Source organism: Lynx rufus, unplaced genomic scaffold, assembly GCF_022079265.1.
Source record: "Lynx rufus isolate CCGP_SWC_20201006 ecotype Redwood Valley unplaced genomic scaffold, mLynRuf1.p SCAF_15, whole genome shotgun sequence".
Lineage (NCBI taxonomy): Eukaryota > Metazoa > Chordata > Mammalia > Carnivora > Felidae > Lynx > Lynx rufus.
In genome coordinates this window covers 56,111,712-56,139,638 of record NW_025814829.1, presented here as the reverse complement: position 1 = coordinate 56,139,638, position 27,927 = coordinate 56,111,712, and the positions used below count along the sequence as shown (strand labels likewise).

The following is a 27,927-nucleotide window of genomic DNA, read 5'->3' as shown; positions in this document are numbered from 1 at the left end:
ACCGGGGGTGGTTGGAATTATTTCTTTACTACGACATTGGGCCTTCATATGGCCCTTTTGGCCACATTTGAAACACACTATTCCACCCAACTTCCTTGGATTAGTTCTTACGTTTTTACCCTGAAGCTGGGCATGCACCTGTAAGGGGTCTATTCCCTTTAAGGCGGCTGCCAAGGTAATGCCCTGAGTATAAAATGGTCCAATCTCAGCACATAGCCTGATATAATCCTCCAAGGTACCCTGATTTTTCCAAGGACGAATGGCTCCTGACATGCAGAATTAGCATTTTTATAAGCCAGTTGTTTTACAATAATGGTACCTGCCTCCCCATCAGTAACGATACGACTGACTGCAGTCAAAAGGCGCCCAACGAAATCCTGGTACTTCTCATCTGGCCCTTGTCTAATTTTAGACAATTCCTCAGTTCTGCCACCTGTGGAGGGGAGTTTTTTCCAAGCTGTAATGGCACAGGTATTAATTTGATTATACGCAATTTCAGGATAATTCAGTTGGAGACCCACATCATAATATTGTCCTGTACCTGTGAGCATGTTAAAATCCACTGGTATGTTAGTTCTTTTATTATACATAGCCTGGTTTTCAGCATTCTCTGCAAATTCTGCTTTCCACAAGAGGGTATCTCCCACACTCAAACAAGCCTGAGCAATGACCTTCCAATCTCCTGGGCATAACGCCTCCCTGCCCAAATTATCAAGCATAGACAGGGTAAAGGGAGCTGTTGGACCATACTGGGCTGTAGAGGATTTCAAATCTTTCAGCAATTTAAAACTTAGGGCGGAGTACACTCTCTGTCCCCCCTGCTGAATAACAGGGTCAGCGTGAAAAGCAGAGATGTGTTGCTTGATACAGAGTCCGCTGCAAAGGAGTAGTTCCCATAACGGGGTAAGGTTCAATGGACTGTTGATTCTGAGTAATAGGGAAAGCCAGCCGAGGTAAGCCTCTATCTGGTGCCTGAAAAGAAGGTCGTTTTAAAGGTACCTTCTGGACCAGAGGGGCCAAGAAGGCAGGCTTCCTCTGATCTTCCAAATACGGCCCATCATCTCCCTGATCCCCAAAAGGAGAGTCATCATTATTTTCTGGATCTTGCACAGATAACTGTTCTAGGAGGGGGAGAGGAGGTAAAGGTGAAGGCACCCGTGACTGTCCCGAAAGGGCATTGAAAGTAGTTTCTGGAGGGACAGGAGCATCTGAAGTCACTAAGGGTTGGGCTGCTTCCGAGCTAAGAGAAACTATTTCAATAGAATCCTGCGCATCAAGGACCTCCTTAATACAGGTCCAAGTAGACCACAAAGTCCCTGGAACTGCAGCTCCACGAATCTTCATTTGATTTTTAAGTTCCTGACCAACTCGCTGCCAATCCTTTAAATCAACTGTACCCCCATCTGGAAACCATGGGCAATAATCATGCACTATGTCAAAAAATTCCCTAAGGGCTGACGGAGAAACCTTAATTCCCTTCTCCTTCATAAGAGCCTGCAAGGCAGTTATAAAATATCCCTGTTCCATAGACTGTTTCTGTCCCATAGTTTTACTCCCGTCGTCTGTGCTGCTGGCACAGTTCCCCTACCTGAATTAGACACCGCGCGGTCCGCTATAGCTTTCCTCCTTGTTGTCTCAGGTCCCTGTTCGGGCGCCACTTGTCGCGACCGGTGCGACAAACACCGAGGTCAGGGTCCTGAGGGTAGGGGAATGCAAGAAAAAAAGAGAGAAGAGAAAGTTTGGGAACAGGAGGGTCCCCTGGGCTGATGGCCCAAGTGACGACTTTATTGTTGCTGTACACAATCTTTCATAATATAAGACTCTTATGGATCAGGTCATTCTAAGAATAATCAGGTTTCACATGATCACTGCCAACCAAAACATTTAGTTCTGTGTTTCTTGTGCATTTTCTAGACGGGTCACAAGACCTTGTTGATAAGATTGCTAGCAAAACACAATTCCCATGTTTTTTTCTATCTGACTCGGGGTAGAAAAAGGGAGGTAGCACTACTGCCAACACCTGCAGACCACAGGCTTCAGGAATTAACTTTCTCAGCCTTGACAAGGCTTTCGTATGCCCTCGAAAGTGGGGGAATGGGAGGGGGAACCACCGGGTTGGCTTGAGTCAACGGGGAACACTGCTCGACCCGGTCTCAGCCTGGCACCGGGGCCCGGCCCCCCACAATACCCAAGAAATAACTCTGAGGACTGAGTGAACAAATTGCCCAACTAGAGGGAAGTTATGAGGGGCAGAAACATGATTGAGGGGAGAAAAGAATCACCAGTGCTGCAGAGGAAGGAGCTCTGACCACAGAGAGAGGAGAGAGAGAGAGAGAGAGGGCAAGAATGAGCAGCGCACAGGGGACTGCACAAGAAAAACACTTCCCCAAAACCATTAACAGGAAAAATGAGAGGGACTTATTATCACAAGCTTTTACAAGTAGCAGAGCTCAAAGTCTGAAGTGTAGAAGTCTGTACCATGGCCAGGTGGAGGCTGATGGGCATAGTGGTGCTCCTGTGGAGGAGGGCAGAGGCCTGGGAGCAGAGAACATGGTCTGAGAATCCCCTGGGTAGCACTGGGAGAGGCAGTTCCCAGTGCATTTGGGAGAGGTGGCACTGCCTCTCAGGTGACAGAAGAGCTGACTAGTGGGCACCATTGAGATGCCCCATTCATTAGCATAGGGGCAGAGACACCATCTAAAGGCAGCTAACCTGGATGCCAGCTTTTTTCTGTGCTTTACCATAAACTCCAAGCCCCTGCATGTTCATGTGACTGCCCTTCTGGGACAAACTGGCACCAACCATGGCAGAGCGAGGCCCTCCTCAGAGGTCAGTGCGCATCTGTGCCATGCCAGATCCTTACAATTTGGAGTTTTGAAACCCAGCTGGCATTCCTGAGATTAAAAAAAAAAACACAAAAAACAGCAAAAAACAGGAGCACTCCACCACTGGGTGGTCAGAAGTCTCAGACACAGGGTGAAGGTGGCAATCTGAGTGATGCCTGGGACACATGAGGTGAGATCGTTCACTCTGCTGTGAAGGCTTTCTGAATAGCAGTGGGCAGGAACTTCCTTCTCCAGGGGATAGAGAGCCAGCTGATACTATCCCCCGCCGCTATCAGTATGGATAGACTTTAGTGAGCAGCGCAGTGCCCACAGTGGAGGCTTGAGCCATGTACACTAAGCCCTGCCTCCTTGCCCTCTGCAGGTGCTTTTTTCATAGGGCAAGTGTGCCTGAGAACCAGAGCAATGGGACCAGCACAGACCCCCCTGCACCCCTCAAGTCTACTGACCAGAGAGTGCTGCAAAGCTTCAATTCTAGTGGAAACTGGACCCAGCCTCTTTTAACAAGCAGACCAAAACACGCCTAGTTAAAACTTGCCACACACTGGAAGGGTCCAAACACTCCCCACCGCAGACAAGGTGAAACTCTGCAGAGGACTGACCCGAGAGGAAAAGCAGCCAAAACACAGCAGCAGAGTGCACACTGCATACACCAAAAACACTTCCTGAAGCGCCAGGCCCTGGTCAGTATATGACCTCTTCTTAAAATAGCCATTACTCTCAGGAGCAAGAAATATAACAGGCTTTCCTAACACACAGGAGACAGAGACTTAGACAAAATGCCAGGATGGAGGAATTCGTCCCAAAACAAAGAACAAGAAAAGGTCATGGGGCAGGGATCTAACTGAAACAGATATAAGTAATATGCCTGAGTCAGAATTGAAAACAACAATCATAAGGATACTAGCTGAGCTAAAGAAAAGGATAAAAGACATCAGGAAGTCCATCGCTGCAGAGATAAAACACCTAAAATCTAGGTAGGCTGAAATAAAAATTGCTGTAACTGAGACGCAAAACTGATTGGATGTAATGACCACAAGGATGGAAGAGTCAGAGGAATGAATGAATAATATAGAAGGTAAGATTATGGAAAATAATGAAGCTGAAAAGAAGAGGGAAAGAAAAATACTGGATAACAAATATAGACATAGGGAACTCAGTGACTCCATAAAATGTAATAGCATTAGTATCATGGGAATCCAGAAGAAGAGAGGGGGAAAAAGGGACAGAAGGCTTATTTGACCAAATTATAACTGAAAATATTCCTGATCTGTGAAAGGAAACAGATATCCAATTCCAGGAGGCACAGAGAATTCCCATCAAAATCAACAAAAGCAGGCCAACACTGAGACATATTGTAGTAAAACTTGCAAAATACAGACATAGTGAGAAAATCCTGAAAGCAGCAAGGGGAAAAAAATTCCTAACCTACAAAGGAAGACAAATATAAGGTTAGCAACAGATTCATCCATAGAAACTTGGCAGGCCAGAAGGGATTGGTATGATGCATTCAGTGTACTGAATGGGAAAAAGTATGCAGCCAAGAATACTTTATCCAGCAAGGCTGTCATTCAGAATAGAAGAAGAGATCGTTTGCCAGGCAAACAAAAACTTAAAGGAATTTGTCATTACTAAACCAGCCCTGCAAGAAATATTAAAGGGGAATGTTTGAGTGAGAAAGTAACCAAAAGTGACAAAGACTAGAAAGGAATTGAGAAAATCTCCAGAAACACTGACTTTGCAGGTAATAAAATGACACTAAATTCATATCTATCAATAATTGCTCTAAATGTAAATAGTCTAAATGCTCCAATAAAAAGACATATGGGACCAGAATGGATAATAAAAAACAAGGCCCATCTTTATTCTGCCGACAAGAAACTCAATTTAGACCTAAAGACACCTACAGACTGAAAATAAGGGGATAGAGAACCATTTATCACGCTAATGGATGTTAAAAGAAAGCTGGAGTAACCATACTTATATCAGACAAACTAGATTTTAAACCAAAGACTGTAACAAAAGATGAAGAAGGGCACTATATCATAATTAAGGGGTCTATTCAAGAAGATCTAACAATTTGTGCCCCCAGCCTGGAACACCCAAATACATAAATCAAATTAATCACAAACATAGAGAAACTCATTGATAATAATACAATAATATTAGGGGACTTTAACACTGCACGTATAGCAATGGACAGATGATTTAAGCAGAAAGGAATCAATAAGGAAACAAAGACTTTGAAAGACACACTGGAGCAGATGGACTTAACAGATATATTCAGAACATTTCATCCTGAAGCAGCAGAATACACATTCTTCTCGAGTGCACATGGTACATTCTGTAGAATAGATCACATACTGGATCACAAATCAAGCCGCAAAAAATACAAAAAGATTGAGATCATACTGTGCATATTTTCTGACCACAATGCTATGAAACTTGAAGTCAACCACAAGAAAAAATTTGTAAAGGCCACAAATACATGGAGGTTAAAGAACATCCTACTAAAGACTGAGTGGCTTAAGCAGCAAATCAAAGAAGAAATTTAAAAAATACATGGAAGCAAATGAAAATGAAAACATGACAGTCCAAAACCTATGTGATACAGCAAAAATGGTCATAAGAGGGAAGTATATAGCAATACAGAGCTACCTCAAAAGCAAGAAAAGTCTCAAATACACAACTTAATCTTATACCTAAAGGAGTTAGAAAAGGAATAGCAAAAAAAAAGCCTAAAGCCAGCAGAAGGGAAATAATAAATATTAGAGCAGAAATAAATGACATAGAAACAAACTGAAAAAAAAACAGTAAAACAGATCAATGAAACTAGAAGCTCGTTCTTTGAAAGAATTAATACAATTGATAACCCCAGCCAGACTTATCAAAAAGATAAGAGGAAGGACCCAAATAAATAAAATCACAAATGAAAGAGGAGTAATCATAACCAACACACATAAATACAAACAATTGTAAGAGAATACTATGAAAAATTATATGTGAAAAAATTGGACAATCTAGAAGAATGGATAAATTCCTAGAAACATATAAACTACCAAAACTGAAATAGGAAGAGGTAGAAAATTTGAACAGACCCATAACCAGTGAAGAGATTGAATTAGTAATCAAAATCCCTCAACAAACAAAAGTCCAGGGGGAAATGGCTTCCCGGGGGCATTTCTACCAAATTAAAGAGAGTTAATACCTATTATTTTTAAACTGTTCCCAAAAATAGAAATGGAAGGAAATTTTCCAAACTCATTCTATGAGGCCAGCATTACCCTGGTACCCAAACCAGATAAATACACTACTAGAAATAAGAATTACAGACCAATATCCCTGATGAACATAGATGCAAAAATTCTCAAGACATTAGCAAATCAAATCCAACAGTACATTAAAATAATTATTCACCACGACCAAGTGGGATTTATTCCCGGACTTCAGGGTTGGTTCACTATTTGCAAATCAAATGCAATACACTGCATTAATAAGGGCTAAGAACCATATGATCCTGTCAATAGAAGCACAAAAAGCACTTGACAAAGTACAGCATCCATTTTTTATAAGAATCCTCAACTATGTAGGGATACATGGAACATATCTCAACATCATAAAGGCCATATGTGAAAGACCCACAGCTAATGTCATCCTCAATGGGGAAAAATAGAGAACGTTTCCTCTGTGGTTTGGAACAAGAGAGGGATGTCCACTCTCACCCCTGTTATTTAACATAGTACTAGAAGTCCTAGTCTCAGCAATCAGACAACAAAAGGAAAGAAATGGCATCCAAATCAGCAAGGAAGAAGTCACCTTTTTGCTATCTGTAGATGACATGATACTCTATGTAGAAAACCTGAAAGACACCACCAAAAAATTGCTAGAAATAATACATGAATGCAACAAAGTCTCAGGATATAAAATCAACGTACAGAAATCTGTTGCATTTCTATATACCAATAATCAAGCACCAGAAAGAGAAATCAAGGAATCAGTCCCATTTACAATTACATTAAAAACCATAAGATACCTAGTAATAAACGTAACCAAAGAGGTAAAAGATATGTACTCTGAAAACTACAGAACACTTAAGAAAGAAATTGAAGACACAAAGAAATGGAAAAACATTCCATGCTCATGGATAGGAAGAACAAACGTTGTTAAAATGTCTGTACTACTCAAAGCAGTCTATACTTTCAGTGCAATCCCTATCAAAATACTACTAGCATTTTTCACAGAGCTAGAACAAACTATCCTAAAATTTGGATGGAACCACAAAAGACTTTGAATAGACAAAGCAAGACTGAAAAAGAAAAACAAAGCTGGCAGCGTCACAATTCCAGACTTCAAGCCATATTACAAAGCTGTAGTCATCAAGACAGTATGGTACTGGCACAAAAACAGACACATAGACCAATGGAACAGAATGGAAAACCCAGAAATAGACCCACAGCTATATGTTCAACTCATTATCAAGAAAGCAGGAGAGAATAACCAATGGAAAAAAGACAGTCTCTTCAACAAATGGTGTTGGGAAAACTGGACAGCAACATGCAGAAGAATGAAACCGGACCACTTCCTTATACTATATACAAAAATAAATCCAAAATGGATGAAAGACCTAAATGTGAGGTAGGAAACCATCAAAACCTTAGAGAAGAACATAGATAACAACCTCTTTGACCTTGGCTCTAGGTCAAGTTATTACTAGACACATCTCTGAAGGTCTAGGGAAATAAAAGCAAAAATGAACCATTGAGATTTTACCAAGATAACTTCTGCACAGTGAAGGAAACAATCAACAAAACTAAAAGGCAATCTATGGCATGAGAGAAGTTATTTGCAAATGACTTAATCTGATAAAGGGTTAGTATCCAAAATCTATCAAGAACTTATCGAACAACACCCCCAAAACAAATAATGCAGTTAAGAAATGGGCAGAAGACATGAATGAATAGACATTTTTCCAAAGAAGACATCCAAATGGCTAATAGGCATGTGGAAAGATGCTCAGCATCACTCATAATCCGAGAAATACAAATAAAAAACCATGATGAGATACCACATCACACCTGGCAGAGTGGCTAACATTAACATCACAGGAAACAACACATTTCAGTGAGGATGTGGAAAAAGGGGAACCCCCTTACATTACTGGTGGGGATGCAAACTGGTGCAGCCGCTCTGGAAAACAGTATGGAATTTCCTCAAAAAGTTAAAAATAGAACTTCCCTGTGACCCAGCAATTGCACTACTAGGTATTTACCCAAAGGATACAAAAATACTGATGCAAAGTGGCACATGTACCCTGATGTTTATAGCAGCATTATCAACAATAGCCAGATTATAGAAAAAAAACAAGTGCCCATCGACTGATGAATTGGTAAAGAAGATGTGTGTGTGTGTGTGTGTGTATAAATTTGAAGTAAAAAAGTATATAGTACGTGTGTGTGTATAATACACATAAATACATACACACACAATGGAATATTACTCAGCCATCAAAAAGAATAAAATCTTGCCATTTGCAATGATGGGGATGGAGCTAGAGTATATTACGCCAAGTGAAATCTGCCAGAGAAAGACAGATACCAAATGATTGCAATTATGTGTGGAGTTCAAGAAACAAAACAGATAAACACAGGGGAAGGAAATAAAGAGCATGTGGAAAACAGTAAGACACTCTTAAACCTAGAGAACAAATTTAAGATTCATGGAGGAGAAGTCAGCAGGGAATGGATTAAATGGGTGATGGGTATTAAGGAGGGCACTTGTTATGATGAGCACTGGGTCTTCTCTATAAGTGATGAATCACTAAATTCTACTCCTGAATATTACACTGTATGTTATCTAAGTAGAATTTAAATAAGAACTTGAATAAAAAAAAAAAAAAAACTTTCCCTTCTTTCCCCCTTCTAGCATCTGTGGTAATTTGAGATATAAAGAAACTACTGTGTGATGGAGAATGGAAGACAGCATTGTAATTTTTTTCTCTAGAAGAGGAAAAATAAATGTTGAAACCATTGGTTCTCTAAGGAAGAAACAACTGAAGTGCGGGGAGTTTTGTTTAAGTCATGTTAGTAAATGTGTATAAATGCCTCAGTTTTCCTTCATTTTGAATTTGACTTGGAATGGAACCAGAGTTCCATATAACTCTAAAAGTTTCCTATGGGGCACCTGGGTGGCTCAGTAGGTTAAGTGACTTCAGCTCAGATCATGATCTCATGGTTCATGGGTTCGAGCCCCACATAGGGCTCAGTGCTGACAGCTCAGAGCCTGGAGCCTGCTTCGGATTCTGTGTCTCCCCCTCTCTCTGCCCCTCCCCTGCTCACACTCTGTTTCCCCCCCCCTCAAAAAAATAAACATTAAAAAAAATTTTCAAGGGGCGCCTGGGTGGCTCAGTCGGTTAAGCAGCCGACTTCAGCTCAGGTCATGATCTCGCGGTCCGTGAGTTTGAGCCCCGCGTGGGGCTCTGTGCTGAGAGCTCAGAGCCTGGAGCCTGTTTCAGATTCTGTGTCTCCCTCTCTCTCACCCTCCCCCATTCATGCTCTCTCTCTGTCTCAAAAATAAATAAACGTTAAAAAAAATTTTAAGTTTCCTATAACCATATCTCCTACTTACAAAAATGTGTTTCTAGCATATTTCTTTCATATTGCTAGGTTCTTTACTACCCTACTATGTTTGCTCAGAATTTGTACTGGAAATCCCAGTGGATTCCCTTCCATCAGTAACTGGGGGAGGGGGCTTTAATGTGACAGGTGCTCGCAAATACATTCACTCATTTATTTCTTCAGTCATTTTCCCATGTTTATTGAACCCCTAAACCGTGCCCAGCACTGTGCTACTTTCTAGAATGAAACAAATAAAATTAAGCAACTCCTACTCTCCATTTTCATTTTCTTTTCCCCTTCTAGTTTTTCTTTAGGAAGAAACCTGAGTAGGGACCTCATTAGAAGTCAGGCTTCTTTCTGATAGACTCATGTCAAGCATTGCCATTTGCAAGAGTAATGCCTCTACAGTGTCAGAATAATTCAGGCCGTTGTGTTGTTCTAAGCAGGAGGACAGGGAGAGAGCCCTGAATTTGAAGTAAAAACCTTGAGTCTGAGCTTGTGTCCCAGCTGAGCGCACTCAGGCAAGTCATTCACTTTCCTGGGACTCAGTCTCTTTGGCCTCTTCTACCTGTGTCATGACCCTCATGGTGTTGTGCTAGAGAGTGACCTAATTCTCCGTAACTCTATCATTCTTTGCGCTAATGTGTAAAGTACTCTACAAACACAAGGAAGCATTGTTGCTAATCATGTGACTTATTATTACCATTTTTTTTTCATTTAGTGACTGAGCTGAGGCCATATCTTTTCTTGAACTAGCTTGAATGAGCCCTTAAAAAATATTAAGATCTTGAGGACTTTTTCCTTTCGATTATATATATACAAGTATGGAAAGAAAACATAATGGCGATATATATTTTATGTTCTTGATTCATATTTTCCCCTCAAGATACATACCATCCCAAATTATCTATGTTTATATCTGCATCTGTATCTGTATCTATCTATCTAGATATCCCTTCAATTTATAAATAATATTTTTAAAATTGATCATTTCCTGGAGAATTTGTACTTTGGCAAAACATAATGCTAACCTGACAACAATAAGAAAATATTTATATTAACTTGAATGTTCATGTTAGCAGGCTTTAGAAGAGAAAGAGATCTCAATCCAGTTTCATGGGGATGGATGGAGTCTGGGCTGCGGAGTGGCAGGAAGAGGCAGGGCACTTCCCCAAAGGGAGAACATTGTAGTAAAAACATATATAAAACATTGATGGTATTCATGTGGGGCTATAGAGAGAATGCTACTTATCATTGTTTTGGTAATTTAGAAAGGTATTTTTATATTTGTGAGTATAAAAATAACATGTTCACTTTTTAAAAATCAGAAAATCAGAGAAGTATAAACATAAAATTAATAATGTCCCAGTTTTCACTCCAGAAATCAGTCTCTTTAACAATAGAGTGAAAAGTCTTCCATATATTCTCTCTCACACACATGTGCACACACACACACACACACACACACACACACTCACTCCTTGGAATACTTTCTGTTTCTCTGTATTTGTAAATACAGAGAATACAAATACAAATACTGAAATTCTTCAGTAAGATTTTATAATTTTTATTGTATTTATACCTTTTGATAATGTAAATGGATTTTTAAAATTCCAGTTTCTAACTGGTTATTGATATTGCAGGAAAAGTTACTTATTTTTGTTTATCTTTTATCAAGAAACCTCATCATTTTTTTAATTCAAAAAGGTTTTTGCTATACTCTGTTGGGTTTTTCAGACATCACATTCAAACCATGAGCAAAAAGAATTTTATCTCTTCTGTTTTATTACAGGTTTTTTTTTTCATTTTTAATGTATTTTTTTTGAATCGTTACATAATAGTGAATGATTACTGTCTGTTTCTAATTATAATGGAAATAGCTTTATAATTTCACCAGTAAAATAAAACTAGTTTGGCATTCGGCAAATAGTTCATATTATATTGATGTACTTTTTCCCCCATCTATATATCCTTTTAATTTATTATTGATCAAGGTAATACAGGGAAATATAAAATAGAAAACAACAACAATGCATGTAATAAAGAAAGCCTCACCCTGAGCTGTCAACCTACTTCCAATTCTTTCTTTCCAGAAGCTATCTTTACTACTTTTATCTGTATTGTCTAGTATTACTTTTTTTTATGTAACCTATTCATATTTCTATTTCTTGATGTTTTGTTTCAAATATGACCTGTTTAATTACTGTTGTGGAATATGGAATACATTACCTGTCTCCTGTCACTCCTTCCCCTCTCTGCCGGCCCATCCCCAGCACAAGCAGGTACTTCCTGTCTCCTGAGCCTCCCATTAGAAGTCTGTCATCTTTTGTCATCATGGCTGTTGTTGCTGTTAAATCAATATTTACTGTTTATACTGAAATATTATTAACAACTGAGCTATATACAGTGATCACATTTCCTCTTGTGCAGCCATTTTTTTTTCATTTTAGTTCATGGTTCTGTGTACCTCATATTAAATCATCTTAAAATGCTTTAACATATCACCTTACCACAGTCTGACACATCAGGACTCTGTCCATTTTATTTGCTATTTCTTGGAGATACCCTTTGTGGATCCCTCCCTCGTCTTCTACATTTCCTTTCCTATTTTTTTTTTTTTTTTTTTTGGCCTCATGATGGTGGAGGCCATTCTCCAGTCTTTGTTAGGTATACAAATTTATCTCCCTTCGAACTATTTCCTAGCCTTCATTGTTACTGTTAAAATATCTGGTATAAATCATATTTACTAATCTTTGTATGTTATCATTTCTATAAATTCGCTTTCTCTGAAAGCTTTTAGGATCTTATTTATTTCCAATGTTCTGAAAAATTTTGATGTGTGTTTGAGACTTTTTTATGGTTTTCCCAGAGACTGATAGACTTTCATCATTTAGAAATGTATGCCCTTTAAAAATAAATAAAACACAATAAGAAATTTTGCTTCGTAATCTATTTTGTAATTTCTTCCTGTCTGATTTTGGTTCTCTCTGGAACTCTCATAATTGGATTTTGAGTATCTTAAGTAAATCCTCTAACTTCATACTTTTTTTGCTCACATTTATCATGCTTTTTTTTTCTACTTTCAGAGACATCCCTTTTTCTCCCTTTGAGATTTTGAGATATCAGTTCCCACGATATATCCTTCATGCATCAACTTTTCAATGATCATTTCAATTTCTTTAGATTCATTCTGTGTTGTCAATTACTGCATTTGAACTTCTAGATCACTATTTCAGTTTCCAGCTTTGCCAATCCTATATTACATTGCCTTCATGAAATTCGTATTTTGGATCTTTTGAAGAACATTTTTTTTGTTCTTAGATTATTCTTTTGAAATATCTTCTCAAATGTCCTTAAGAATTCCTGTTTCTTCCATTTGATTGCCCTCAGTGGTAGCCATATGCTTTTTCTTCTTGACATGTCTCCTTTAAACTATCAATTTGTGTTAGATGAAGTGCTTATGTTCCACATAAGCAGGCTGGTACCCAGAAGCCTAACAGATTGGGCTCTGGAGTCTTCTGTCACTACGGAAACAGTAAGGTAAGGTAAACAGAATGATTTGGGCTTTGCCCAGATGAAGCAAACCTTCTCCAGAGCTCCCAGGTTCCCATCCTTCCTGGCATCACAACAGCACCGGACTCTGACAGGCCTCCTCCTTCCAGTGAACACTGGTACCGAAACAGAAGCCTCAGTAGTGGCCCTCATTCCCCGATCTCCATGTTGGTGTCCGTGTAAATAGTCATGTGACCTCAGCATGGAGGGGCAAGAGAGAGGAAGCCCTAAGCATTTGCTCTGGACATCAGCCTCTAGACCTTATCATGGTTTAGGATAACTGATGACCATTGTAGATCATGCCTTTGCTTTTCTGTTTTCAGTGTGGAATTTTTCTATTTTTTAATGCATAATTGAGAAACTATAATTTAAGCAAGCTTTATTTTTAAGCATTTTTTTTTTATTTTAAGCCTAATGATTCCTTAAGTCAACCATTCCTATAAATAGCTTGCCTGTTGGACTGTAAGGTAATTCCTTAGAACTGAATTCCTTAGAAGCAGAATAGTCTAACTGTATGAAGAATATAAGGAGGGAAGACACAACATGTAGAAACTCCCCTGTGAGCTCCAGACCTGTGGCCTAAAAAGCAAAGCATCAAAGGCAACCCATGAAAAATTCCACAATGTGGTTTTGACAATATTTGAATAGAGATGTTAAAACTAAGCCTGAAACATGCATTGAAGACTCACTTTTTCTACAACGGGTTATCTTAAAATTTTTCTGAATATCACTCACTGAATGATTTGAAAGCAGAGATATGTCATGACCGCTGATTTTTACCCTGCGATGTTCCCTTTAGCCTTTAAGCCGAATGGATTTCAAAATGTTGCTGAGTTACCTGTGCTGGTTTTATTAAAGTCCCCCAAAATGGGCTAGCTCTGACCTTTTCATTGCTCACACAAATTAATATATTCAGAAGAAGTGCTTGATCAATAAGACAAATTTCTGCTGCAAAATTTGCTTTCAGGATGCATCTGAAAACCTTTCCAGAAATCTATAATTATTGATAACTAATGCATTTCCTTTTGATACACACTTGAGGCTCATTAATAATGTGTCTCACAGCTGGTGATAAACACATTTTTTATAGTGCTATTAAGGATACATATACGTATGATGAAATATTTAAAAACAAGACAGTGGCAAATACTAATAACTTCAGGATAGTTGTTGATTTGGAGGAAAGTGGCAGGGATTTCAGATCAAGCATAAATACACAAACGTTAATGCCAGATTTCTCACCCTTGGGACTCTTGACGTTTGCAGGTTTTCCCTGTGTATTACAGGATGTTCAGCATCCCTGAACTCTACTCACTGGATGCTAATAGCCCTTCTCTTGCCAGTTGTGACAACCCAAAATGCCTCCAGATATTGCTACGTTTCTGAGGATAGGGGGACAGAATCACCTTTGATTGGAAAGTTCTGCCTTTTTTTTTTTTTAAGTTTATTTATTTATTTTGAGAAAGTATGCGGAAGGGGCAGAGAGAGGGAGAATCCTAAGCAGGCTTCTCACTGTCAGCTCGGAGCCCAATGTGGGGCTCGAACTCCTGAACTGTGAGATTATGACCTGAGCTGAAATCAAGAGTCAGACGCTTAACCCACTGAGCCACCCAGGTGCCCTGGAAGTACTGACTTTAATCATAATGGTAAGGTTCTAGTTTTTAGTAAAGTGGAAAGTTCACAGGTGTCCATTTGTAGATGGTGCTTCATAGTTTACCCACAAGCTACATATATTCTCTTGAATGTATAAATGTTGTAAGATTTACTAAAGCTGCTGATAATCTTGCAACAGCTGATTTTCTGGAAATAAACTTGGAGATAGATTCTGTGTGATCTTCATTCCGATGATTCATGGAGAATGTGGAACTTTATTTTTCACTTCTTAACCACAGTGCACTAGCATATTTTCTATTGTGTCATTATGATGAATATTTTGACAGGATGTTTATTTTAAATCTTCAAAATTTGAAACACTTAATCATGCAATTTGGGCAACTGGAACTTGCTCAAAATTGCATGGCTGTTAGGCCAGAACTGAATATTTTAGTCAAATATTAAAAATACACATTTCAAGGGTGCTGGACTTCTGGAATTATGTGTGCACAAAATAAAGTACAATCTTACAAGAATAATTAAGTACTGCATAACTTATAAGTACATAACTTGCAAGAGTAAGTTAGTAGAGAAACAGAACCCCTCTGAAACCAGTGTAAATAACACGGAATTTATTCTAAGGATCTAGAAGAGCTCAAGGTAAGAAGTGATGCTGGGTTTGGCGGTGGGACTACCACGTTCTTTCCTCCCCCACAGTCTCACTTTCACTTCCTTCTCTTGGGGGGATGTTGTCTTTTCCATTCTTATCCATATGTATCTGTTGCTGTCTCCCTGAGGCTTGCCTTCTCCTGTTCCTCATTTATGTGAACTTGGACAGAGCAACTTCCATCTGTGCGTGACTCTCCAGCACAGCTTCTTTTAATTAACTTACTTTGTGACTCAATATTGAGAAAATCATACTGGCTCGGCATAGGTCAGGTGTTTACACCTGGTCTAATTATCTGTGGCCAGATAGAGACTAGATAGGCTCACATGGTGCCTTGACTGTCTTATTTGGCATCACACGGGTGCATCGGGCACTCTAAGAGGGCACTGGGGCATCTAGGTGGCTTAGTCGGTTGGGTGTCTGACTTCGGCTCAGGCCATGATCTCACGATTCGTCAGTTCAAGCCCCACATTGGACTCACTGCTGTCAATGCAGAGCCCACTTTGGATCTTCTGTCTCCCCCCATCTTTGTCCCTCCCCCACTCATGAGCTCTCTCAAAAATAAAAAATAAAAATAAAAAAATACAAAGAGGGTACTGGCTGGGAAGAAATGATGCACATCTCAACTACATCTAACATCTAACATCAACTAACAAAAATATCCTGTGAAGATTTTGTTTCCCTTCCATGAGAGAGACCAAAAGAGAGAAAGCCACTAGATACATAGGAGATACATCTAGATTATACAAATTTTTTAAGCATAGGTAACTCTCCTTATCTACACTAGAATTAAAAATTAAATTCTTCAGCCATATGCCTTCTAAAGTTGCTCATTTTCCCCTTGAGTTCTCTTTCTTATGTGTAAGGATATGTGAACATCCCAAGGCTAAACCTCTCCATAAGCTCTAACATTCTGTTTTGAGAGCACTAGCTTTATATCACTCTAGAGACAACAACACATTCCTGGAGCTTTCTTTAGTTAGATTGGGATGGGTATTCTGAGATGACGAATTAACTACTCTTCAACAAATGTCTAATATTATTTGTGAACCTGTTTCTGATCAAAATAGGAGTATAAAGATTTTTGAGCTGATGATAAAGAAGCAGAACTACAAACGTAGTCCTGTCCTCAAAATCACCTCATAGGCACTGTTGGAATGGTGGCCCCCACGGGTCTGCGTCACAAGAAGGTAGGGGTGGCCCGGAGGTCCACTCATATGCTGTCATCCACACATGCTTCACACACGAGGAACAATGAGCTTCTCTGAAATCTGACAATGAAGCAAACATCAGGCTCTCTGGAAATGAACAAGGCTGTAGGTGAAATAGTTGTAAATTCCACGGAACGAGGTATGGAACGGATCTATGATAAGCAAACTGAATGCCGTCAAGTCTTCTCCAAGGAAGGCTCTGGAGAATCCACACATTTTTAAGTGTATGGATATGCAGTCAACTTGATTCTCCAAGGTAGTAACCTTCCAATTCATTTTGAGAGTATACTTTTTCCTTTAAATAATTTTTAATTAATAAATAACTTTTTAGCCACTGTTTTCATTTTCTCTATTAATAAGTTTCTGTGGCATATTATCTTCATTGAAATTATCCACAAAATAAAGTGCAGGATTATCTGGTTAATACCATAAGAATAACAATTTTGGTAAAACTGTAAAGAAACAAAAACCCCCTGAAACCAGGAGCATCCTCTTAAATTTCGATACAGCATCTCTGTTAAAACTCAAGGCAGTTGTAATTAGCAGTTTGGGATTTCCTGATTTTTTAATGTTTTTACTTTCCAAAAAGGATGTAACACACCACTTTATCTTGATCAGTGTGGCCAATTAGGCCCTGAGCAGTGAGCACCATGGTAGCATGTTGTAGCTTTTTAAAGACTTAATTAGACTTCTTAGACACCATGAAGGTATTTTATAAGCAACTATAAAAACAAGTTCATATTCTTGATTTATCACTTTGGGCATCTAGAAACACTGTTTGGAATTGCCATAACTCCTATTAACCGTTACTTAAACAAACAGATGATCCGGCTGAGATAGGATCAGACTCCAGAGATTCAGACACCCCCCCCCCACCTCGAAGCCACCAGCCAGCTGTCCCAGGGTGCAAGGTTGCTGTGATGAGCATCTCATTGACATCCTGGGGCCTCTGCACAGTGGGTCATGGGCTGAAAGAATAGTTTTCCCTTTAAAAATGAAATCTAGGAAAGCAAAAATTGGTTAATCAAACTTAACTCATTACATTTTCAAGGCTGTTGAAAGAACTATTTACTTGAATCAAGCCAGCTTTTAAAGCTATTTTGTAATCTTAAAGTCTAATGTTTTTATTTAATTGTTTTAATTTTTACTTTTTTAATATAATTTATTGTCAAATTGGCTAACATACAGTGTGTAAAGTGTGCTCTTGCTTTTGGGGGTAGATTCCCATGGTAATCGCTTACATACAACACCCAGTGCTCATCCCAACAAGTGTCCTCCTCAATACCCATCACCCATTTCCCCCTCTCCCCCATTCCCCCATAAACCCTCAGTTTGTTCTCCGCATTTAAGAGTCTCTTGTGGTTTGCTTCCCTCCCTGTTTGTAACTATTTTTTTTCCCTTTCCCTTCCCCCATGGTCTCCTGTTAAGTTTCTCAAGATCCACATATGAGTGAAAACATATGATAACTGTCCTTCTCTGACTGACTTATTTTTATTCAGCATAATACCTTCCATTTCCACCCACATTGCTGTTGTTTCATTCTTTCTCATTGCCAAGTAGTATTCCATTTTACATATAAACCACATCTTCTTTATCCATTCATCAGTTGATGGACATTTAGGCTCTTTCCATAATATGACTATTGTTGAAAGCACTGCTATAAACATTGGGGTATATGTGCTCTATGAATCATCACTCCTGTATCCCTTGGGTAAATTCCTAGTAGTGCTATTGCTGGATCACAGGGTAGCTCTATTTTTAATTTTTGAGGTACCTCCACCCTGTTTTCCAGAGTGACTGCACCAGTTTGCATTCCCACCAACAGTGCAAGAGGGTTCCCATTTCTCCACATCCTCGCCAACATCTGTAGTTTCCCGATTTGTTCATTTCAGCCACTTTGACCAGTGTAAGGTGGTATTTCAGTGTGGCTTTGATTTGTATTTCCCTGATTATGAGTGACATTGAGCATTGTTTCAATGTGTCTGTTGGCCATCTGGATGTCTTCTTTGGAAAAGTGTCTATTCATGTCTTCTGCCCATTTCTTCACTGGATTATTTTGTTTTGGGTGTTGAGTTTGGCAAGTTCTTTGGATACAGACCCTTTATCCAATATGTTATTTGCAAGTATCTTCTCCCATTCTGTTGGTTGCCTTTTAGTTTTGTTGTTTCCTTTGCAGTGCAGAAGCTTTGTATCTTGATGAGGTCCCAATAGTTCATTTTTGCTTTTAATTCCCTTGACTTTGGAGATGTGTTGAGTAAGAAATTGCTGTGGCTGAGGTGAGAGAGGTTTTTTCCTGCTTTCTTCTCTAGGGTTTTGATGGTTTCCTGTCTCACATTCAGGTCTTCATCCATTTTGAGTTTATCTTGGTGAATGGTGTAAGAAAGTGGTCTAGTTTCATTCTTCTGCATGTTGCTGTCCAGTTCTCCCAGCACCATTTGTTAAAGAGGCTGTCTTTTTTCCATTGGATATTTTTTCCTGCTTTGTCAAAGATGAGTTGGCCATACGCTTGTGGGTCTAGTTCTGGGGTTTCTATTCTATTCCATTGGTCTATGTGTCTGTTTTTGTGCCAATACCATGCTGTCTTGATGATTACAGCTTTGTAGTAGAGGCTAAAGTCTGAGATTGTGATGCCTCCCGCTTTGTTTTTCTTCTTCAATATTACTTTGACTATTCGGGGCCTTTTGTGGTTCCATACAAATTTTAGAATTGTTTGTTCTTTAAAGTATAATATTTTTAAATATTAAGTATTACAAATTTTGTGTTTTACAAAATATAAAAATATGAACATTTTTAAACTTTAAACATTAAAATTTAAATACACAAAAATGTATGGACCATCTTTGCCAATTCAAATTCTAGCATAACACTAGAAAATGAACTTGAATTTAGCTTCTGTAAATAATACTGCACTAAGTGATGCATTAACGACTTTTGTGATTAAATATGTTTTATAGTCAGAAAACATTGGATTTTGAATTTATTTTAACGTTTATTTGTTATTGAGAGACAGAACGTGAGCAGGGGAGGGACAGAGAGAGAGGGAGACACAGAATCCAAAGCAGCTCCAGGCTCTGAGCTGTCAGCACAGAGTCCGACGCGGGGCTCGAACTCACAAACCGCGAGATCATGACCTGAGCCGAAGTCAGTCACTTAACTGACTGAGCCACTCAGGCGCCCCCAGAAAACATTGGATTTTAACCATACCTTTCTAATACATATAAAAAGACAGTAGGATGAGGCTAATCTCTGTAACCAGTCAACAAAGATATTTTCTAAGTGCATGTAAAATAAATTATTTTAAGCTAAACATTGAATAATATGCCTGTAATAAACAGGGACATGTTGGATATGACTATTTATCTGTCAGGTATAAAATAAGATAAAAGCTTAGGTCTTCTTCAGAGATAGATGGAGGATGGATAGATAGAAAAACATAATTCTTTTTATAACGTTTTAATGTTTTGTTTTGTTTTTGAGAGAGAGAGCGATCAGGGGAGGGACAGAGAGAGAGGGAGACACAGAATCTGAAGCAGGCTCCAGGCTCTGAGCTGTCAGTACAGAGCCTGACGCGGGGCTCGAACTCATGAACCGCAAGATCATGACTTGAGCCGAAGTCTTAACCAACTGATCCACCCAGGTGCCCCAAACAGACATATCATTGTTAGTGGGAAAGTGACATTCCACAAACTATATGCAGGCAAATATTTTTTCAGCTGATTTAGGACACCGCGTGCAGTTGTTTGTTGTATCCTGAAATGGGGAAACTATAACATCCCGTGCGGGGTTGCTGTAGCCCAGCTGTGTTGGTGCTGGGTGCATGTAGTGTTGAGTGGATGGATGTTACTATTACTACTTGTTGCTTGATGTCTGTACGTGGTACCAGGGCTTTTGCACATGTGGCCATGGCCCCCAGCACAACTGTGAAGCCATTCATGCCCTTGGCCTTCACTTGGAGTTCCCTGATACAGCGATGGGGACTCTCCTCCTGATCTTTCGGATACTTGGTGCCCCCTTGCTATGTGAACAATCCCAATTGTTTTAAATATCACACTTTATTTGTGGGCCTGGACTTGACTCAGCCACTTTAGGTCGTGTGTTGCTACTGTCACGTAACATAGTATCTGGTATATATCAGGTTTCTGATATTTACCTGTGTATATCAGATATATATGTGGTATGTATCTGGTATACCTGGTATATATCAGTAAAGGTTTGCTGACGGAAAGTTTCTGTTCCTTTATAGAATAATTATAGGCCTCAATAACTAACTGTGGAGGCTCTGGCTGGAGCATCACAAAAGCCCCATGGTCCTGAAATCACAGTCCTTGGGCTAAAGTACCAAGTAAATTAATGAAGTCCTTTGAGGGCAGTGGCCGTGCACTGTGGCATCGAGAGGTCAAAAGGGATGGTCCCAGTGGCCCCCTCCCATACACCCAGTGTTCCCTCAAATGGACCAGTGGCCTGGGGCTCCAGCAGACCTGAATGAGAACAGATAGGGATCTAATAAAAAGTAAACAATGCAGTGCAAAGTAGCAATTGGCTGTGGGTCAAATTTCAGGCACGGTGTTCCAGGCCAGGAGGTGAGAGCCAGCCGGGGTCACAGAGGGTTACAGTTGTTTCTGGTCAGAATAAGAAGGCAGGTGAAGGCCTGCCTGGAGACACCTGTTGAAGATAAAAACCTGAGGCAAACACCAAGACCACCTTCATTCTCTTCCTTCCAGAGATGAGACGATGCTTCCCTCAGTGCTGCTCAGTCTAGTGCTGTTGAAGGGCATGGCCAGGGAAAGTGGCCTGGATCTCTGTTGTCGATTGACTTGTGCCCCCCCAAAAAAGACATGTTGAAGACCTAATGCTCGGCCCCTTAGAATGTGACTTTATTTGGAAAGAGGCGTTTTGGGGATATAATTAGTTAAGATGAGATCACACTTGTGTGAAGTGGGCCCTTAATTCAACAGGACTCGTGTCCTTATGAGCACAGGAGAAACTGAGACACAAACAGGGGGAGACTCCATGTGACAACAGAGGTGGGCCCGCGGTGGAACATCAGACATTGCCCAGAAGGTGGGAAGAGACAAGGAGGGACTCTCCCCTGCAGGCTCCCCTGCCAGCACCTTGATTCTGGACTTGCCATCTCCAGAACCGAGACACAGTAGACTTCTGTTGTTTTAACCCATTCACTGTGTTACGGCAGCCGTAGGAAAGGGACACTTTCCCAAAGACACACGCTGCTCTTCATCCACCTGGGAGCACTGGCAGCTGTGTCTTTGGGGGACACCGGGGCACCACACCATCTGTGCAGATGTGGGTCTCTCCAGAATTACTGTGGCAACCACCCACGTTGGACATTGAGAGCCCACTCTACCCAACTGTTCATCCTCTGGGGCCTGTAACCATTCCTTAGATGAGACTATTCCAGGGTGGCTGGAGGCCAAGGAAATCTCCCTGCACGCTAGCCTCCCCCCGGTCTTGCTCCAGCCCCATAGCCCCTCTCGACATCCTGCCTCAGGGCCCAGGTTCTCACTTTACCTTTTCCCAAGAGTTACAGGTGAAGCTCATATATAAACCACTCCTCCTTTCTGATATCCTGGAATATATCCGTATGCCTACAGTGTTACATCTTCCTCTGCTCATGAAGACGGTGACCAGTAGGCCACCAAGAATTCATCCTCTTCATTAATATTGAATGTCTGAAAACGAAATAGCTACTTCATGGAACATACGCATATGGGTCTGTTCTTTTAAAGAAGTGGAAATTTAGAAGAATTTATTTAAGTTTAATTGCATTCAGGCTTCCAGTTAGGGAATGAAGAAGTCACAGGAATAAAAGGCACAGTGTAGGGAATACAGTCAGTGGTGTTTTAATAGTGTTGCATGGTGACGGCTGGTAGCTACACTTGTGGGCCTCACAGTGTAATGTAGAGACTTGTCGAATCACTGTGTTGTATACCTGAAACTCATGTTTCAACTCTACTGAAATAAAAATCAATAAATAGACTTAATGGCGTTCAGTGGATTATATGTTTGTTTTGAGAAGTTGTAAATGCATAGTCCTGAGGCAGCAATATGGAACAGCATGACAATTATGACACGTCGTGCTTAGGACAGTTACTGAAGGGATGCCTAGGTGGCTCAGCCGGTTGAGCGTCCAACTCTTTGTTTCATCTCAGGTCATAATCTCACGGTTTGTGAGTTCGAGACCCACATGGGGCTCCGAGCTGACAGTGTGGAGCCTGCTTGGGATTCCCTCTCTCCCTCTCTCTCTGCCCCTCCCCTGCTTGTTCTCTCTGTCTCTCTCTCTGTCTCTCTCTCTCTCATAAATAAATAAATAAACTTGAAAAAAATTAAAGAGTTACTGAAACTTAAGGGCATCCGGGTGGTTCATTGGTTGAGCGTCCAACTTCGGCTCAGGTCATGATCTCACATTTTGTGAGTTCAAGCCCCACATCAGGCTCTCTGCTGTCAGTGCAGAGCCTGGATGCTGCTTCAGATACTCTGTCCCCCTCCCTCTCTGCCTCTCCCCTACTCTCTCTGCGTGTCTCTCTCAAAAATAAATAAAACGTTTTTTAAAAACTAGATTTAGATCTTAAAATGTGTTTTTGGGTTTTAACAGTAGTTTGAGTGACCTAGTTTACCATTCACGGTTGCGTTTTTGTAAGGCTTACATAATCGTTGCTTAAATTAACCATCAGATTAAGAAAGGCCAGTAGAAGGGGCGCCTGGGTGGCTCAGTCGGTTAAGTGTCCGACTTCGGCTCAGGTCATGATCTCACGGTCTGTGAGTTCAAGCCCCGCGTCGGGCTCTGTGCTGACGGCTCACAGCCTGGAGCCTGCTTCAGATTCTGTGTCTCCCTCTCTCTCTGACCCTCCCCTCTTCATGCTCTGTCTCTCTCTGTCTCAAAAATAAATAAACATTAAAAAAATTTTTTTTAAAAAGAAAGGCCAGTAGGAGGCCAAATCCAGATTAAGTCATGAAGAGGGATAATGAAGAAGCAAAAGCAGTTGAAGGGTCAAGGGTGAAAATAACGAATAGAAAGGATAAGAGAGACAATGTCTTGCAAAGGAGAGCTGTAATACGAAACAGGACGACCCTTTTATTGATCGCAAATCTGTATGAAAATTTCTCTAAAAGAAAAAAAGTTTGGTGCACGTATCTCACCATCCGGGTGGTAAGTGATGGAGCCGGGATTTGAATCACATCTGACTGGAGAAGCCACAGTTCTTGTCTCTTGTGGATACTAGAGCCTCCTCTGACCAGGTGCAGGTGTAATTCTTATGATTTTCCTTTTGGATTCTTTTGAGAACAAAGTAACTCCTGGGGGGTCTTCTGTGCACCACGCTAATGTAAATATTTGGCCTTCCTGAATGCCATTTGTGATCAGTGCAAACCATGAGTATTGTTGCTGGTAGATGTCTGATTGCCTTGACTCTGAGGCTGACCAGGATGTCCTTGATCTCCCCAGGAGCCGAGGTGACCTACATGAACATGACCGCCTACAACAAGGGCCGGCTGCAGTCTTCCTTCTGGATCGTGGACAAGCAGCATGTTTACATCGGCAGTGCCGGCTTAGACTGGCAGTCACTGGGGCAGGTAATCCTTGCACATCACATGAACTCCGAGTTCCCTCGGCATCAGAGGTGCCAGCTTCATAAAGCGCTTGGTCACCCATACTGTGGCTGTGGGAAACAAAACCTACAGCATTTTTTATCTTTAACTGTGTAGTTGTAACAGGCTCGCCTCTGTTTCATGTAAAAGGAGACACCTTCCTTGACAGCATCATCCACCCCAAATGCTACTATTGTGTCTCTGCTTTTGTAATTCAGATGCTACCTCCAGATTCTGGAGAGCAGGATGGCACGTGATTTATGGTATCCGGGCCTAAATGTTCAGCGTGGGGTCACAGAATCTGTGAGACAGAGGAAAACATAACTTCAGCGGAGGGTAATATGTTTGAGAACAGTAATCCTTTGTGTTATTCCTTTAATAAATATTTTAACATGAGGATGTCATCTTCCTCTTTGTGAATAATTCGCTTCAAATATCTTGAAGGTTCACTTGATAAATCTGTAATGTTCAGGTATTTATTTGTGCCAGCGCGATCCACAGAGGATTGCAAATCACCTTCTTCCCACCAGTCAACTGATGGCGGGAAGTTCTCCGGTCCTGGGGTGCATAGGAAGACTGGCCGGTCAACCATGCATGCTAAGCGGCCCATACGTGCTTTTAGCTGAGCTCTTTTAATATTCAGATCACTGGAATTACCAAGTGAATTGCACTGCATTTCTTATGGGAAAGAAAGTAGGGATGTACAGATAGACACAAGGCCGTAACTTGTAAAGAAAGACATCGCCACATAGGATAAATCTGAGAGAAGGTAACTTGATATTTGTACTGGTGGATTCAGGGATTTAATCATACCCCCCCCCCCCCCGCCGATTTCCACTGTTGTCCTCTTGTCCTTAAAATGCCACACCTTCCTTTCTTTTGGTTCAGGCAGGTAACAGTGGCAGCTGTAAAAGAAATATACAGCAGGCAAACTAAATACTAAAAGTCCACTTACTTCCCTCTCCAGGGAATAGACAGTATAGAGCCAAAGTACAATCTATCTAAGGTTGTTTTGTTTAGTTTTATATTTAAAGGATAGTCAGTAATCCAGTCTTGATGGTCAAACCACTGTTGTTTCTTTTTTTTTTTTAATTTTTTAATTTTTTATTTCTTTTTTGAGAGAGAGACACACACACAGAGTGTGAGCAGGGGAGGGGCAGAGAGAGAGGGAGACACAGAATCCGAAGCAGGCTCTAGGCTCTGAGCTCTCAGCACAGAGCCTGACGCGGAGCTCGAACTCACGAACCGTGAGATTATGATCTAAGCCGATGTTGGACACTTAACCAACTGAGCCACCCAGGCACCCCAAACCACTGTTATTTCTAATAATACAGTCTCCCCCCCAGCAAGAAGGAAACACTGGAAGAAAATTTTCTGGTCAGTTTTAGGATGCAGACACCATCCAAGATTGGCAAAACATGGTTTATTTTATATTTGCTCAGGAAATTTGAAGGCGCTATCTACTGATATAAAAATGATTCTGAGCAAAATAATAGTATCCATGAACAATCATGACAATAATAACTAGCTTATATTGCATGCCAGGTGCTGTTCTAAACCATTTAAATGAATTATTTACTTTAAACCTCACAGTGATCCTATGATGGAAACACTATTATTGTCTCCATTTTAAAGATAAGTAGACCTGAGCCCTGAATTGAATTTCAGTACTAAATCTTTTAAGCCAATTCCTTTCAGTATTAATTCTGTTAATGAAAAATACAAATTTTGATTTAACATATCTGTCTGATAGCCCTTCAAACACAGATATAAAAAATATTGGTTATAGCAACTTTGGCTTACCTCAGAAACCAGAAGTAAGTCAAAAGCAATATTAAAGCCTCATGAATTCAGAGGAGTTAGATAAAAAGTCTAATTTATAGAAATATCTGAATTCATCTTTTATTAATCAGTAAGCATCTTTTGCCCAGAAATTTTCAGCTTGGTCTCCTATAATAAATAGGTAAATCGGTTCTATCACAATACTGATTACATGTAAATTCTGCTTCAGGTGGTTTTTAACTTGAGAATCATTTTGCCTTTTTTTTTTTTAATGCACTTCCCCACCACCAAATTGTATTTCCTTTGTCATTAAGCAATGTTAGTTGAAAAGGTTTAAAGTTCCGTGAATTCCTTTTGACTGGGGTTTGAATTATTCAGGTTTAATGACATTTTTCTCCAAATGTTTGAGCAAGTTATCTTCGTTTCCTTTTACTTCTTTCATTAGGCAAATGGACATGAATAGTCAAGTGTTGGTTTCCCTGCTTGAGGCTTACTCCTTGGTCTCTGATTTTTGCTGTGTGTTTTGTAGGAAAGTAGGCTGACCTTTTAAGGTTCATTCCTTGCTGTGTACTCATTTGGAAATGCATCCTCACTGTGAAATGGCAAGTCTTCCCCACAAAACATGGTAAATGCAGATGAAGAATGGGTGGCACGTTATTTCCTATTAGTCAAATGAAGACTTGAAACCATCTTGGGATCTCTGCTGGCTTACACATTGTGAAGTGATAGTTTCCCTTCATGTATGGAGAAGACCAGACTTGCCCATGAGTCAGAGGACCACATGGGACAATACCAGGACCCAGCTCTGTTTCACAACTAGTCAAGCACCTTTGCTAAGGAGCAGTCAACTCTTTGCCATTCACTTAAATGTCCTTCTCAGTAGGAACTGGAGAATTGCAACCTCTCTATTATGCTGTTGTGTGAGCTGGGCCTCCAGATCTGTCCCTCTGACCCTGTCCTGTCGCATAGCTGGTTTGTTCTCAGCTCATAAGCCAGGTAATGAAAGGGAGAATAAACAGAATGGACTCCTGAGATTTCTCTCCTTCAAAGAGACCAGCTCAGATATACCAGCAGAGTTTACTTTTAAAAACCTAAATGGATATCATGGTGCATCTTAATTATGGAGTAAGTGAAATAACAGGTTAAAAAATAAACTTATTTTTTGATCCATCATAAATTCACAGAAAGGAGGACTATGAAAAGGTGCTCAGCACTCTGTTAAATAACAAAAATTCAACTGAGTAAATTCAGGGATCAAATTGGCTTTATTCAACCGTTTACGAATTAGTAAACAGGAGCTCTGTGGGCCGTAGAAAGGGAAAAGTTTTTAAAGGAAGAAAGGGAGGGGGGGGAAGGTAATTATTAGCAAAGAATGAATTATTTCAAGCAAAGTCACCTCGCTAAGGGTAACAGGAGAGATCTCTCTGGTGGATTATTTCACTAGTGCGGACCAGGTAATTCCATATTGGCTGGTTAAATGTTACATTCCAGAGTGGTTGAAACTGCAGTTAAATTAGATATTAAATCTTGGTTTGCAGATATGGGATTTAACATAAGTGACTCCATTTTGGGCTTCCTTTTTAACAATTCCAAACATCTCCATGAAGAGAGGGCACATGAAGTGTCATATTCACCAGCTGTCCATGGAAACAGTCCTTGGAGAGCACCCTTGAGTAGGCTGGAGAAAAGGCTGGAATGAAATGCATACATTGATAGCAAATGTTTAACCCATCAGTGTTTTCAGGGCACATGCTTTTGCAGAAATCTGCATTGTTATGCTGGTTGTAAATTTAATAACAGGTTAAACTCCACCGAGGCCAGGGAATTGGGAGGAGGTGAATGGAAGAAATCTTTGTTATTTTTTACAAAAGGCTAGTATGTATGTGCTAGGCACTGTGCTAATAGCTTCAGACCTGATTCTTCAGTTCTCATAGCAACTTAAGGGTGGCTATTATGGCCATCTTCCAAATGAAGATACTATTGGAAAATAAAAACAGAACAGATGCTATTCTGTGACTCTTCTCTCCTGTAAAATAGTAAAACACTTTCTAACCTGTGTAGGA

The 27,927-nt window shown here is 40.2% G+C and overlaps 1 protein-coding gene across 1 annotated transcript in view; it reads left to right on the top strand.

The window, feature by feature from the left end:
* PLD5 (phospholipase D family member 5) overlaps positions 1–27,927 on the top strand; it is a 411,871-nt gene that overhangs the window by 282,240 nt on the left and 101,704 nt on the right. The window contains exon 5 of the mRNA XM_047077346.1: positions 23,940–24,067. Within this exon, the coding sequence (XP_046933302.1) occupies positions 23,940–24,067 (128 nt within the window). The remainder of the gene's footprint in view (positions 1–23,939; positions 24,068–27,927) is intronic.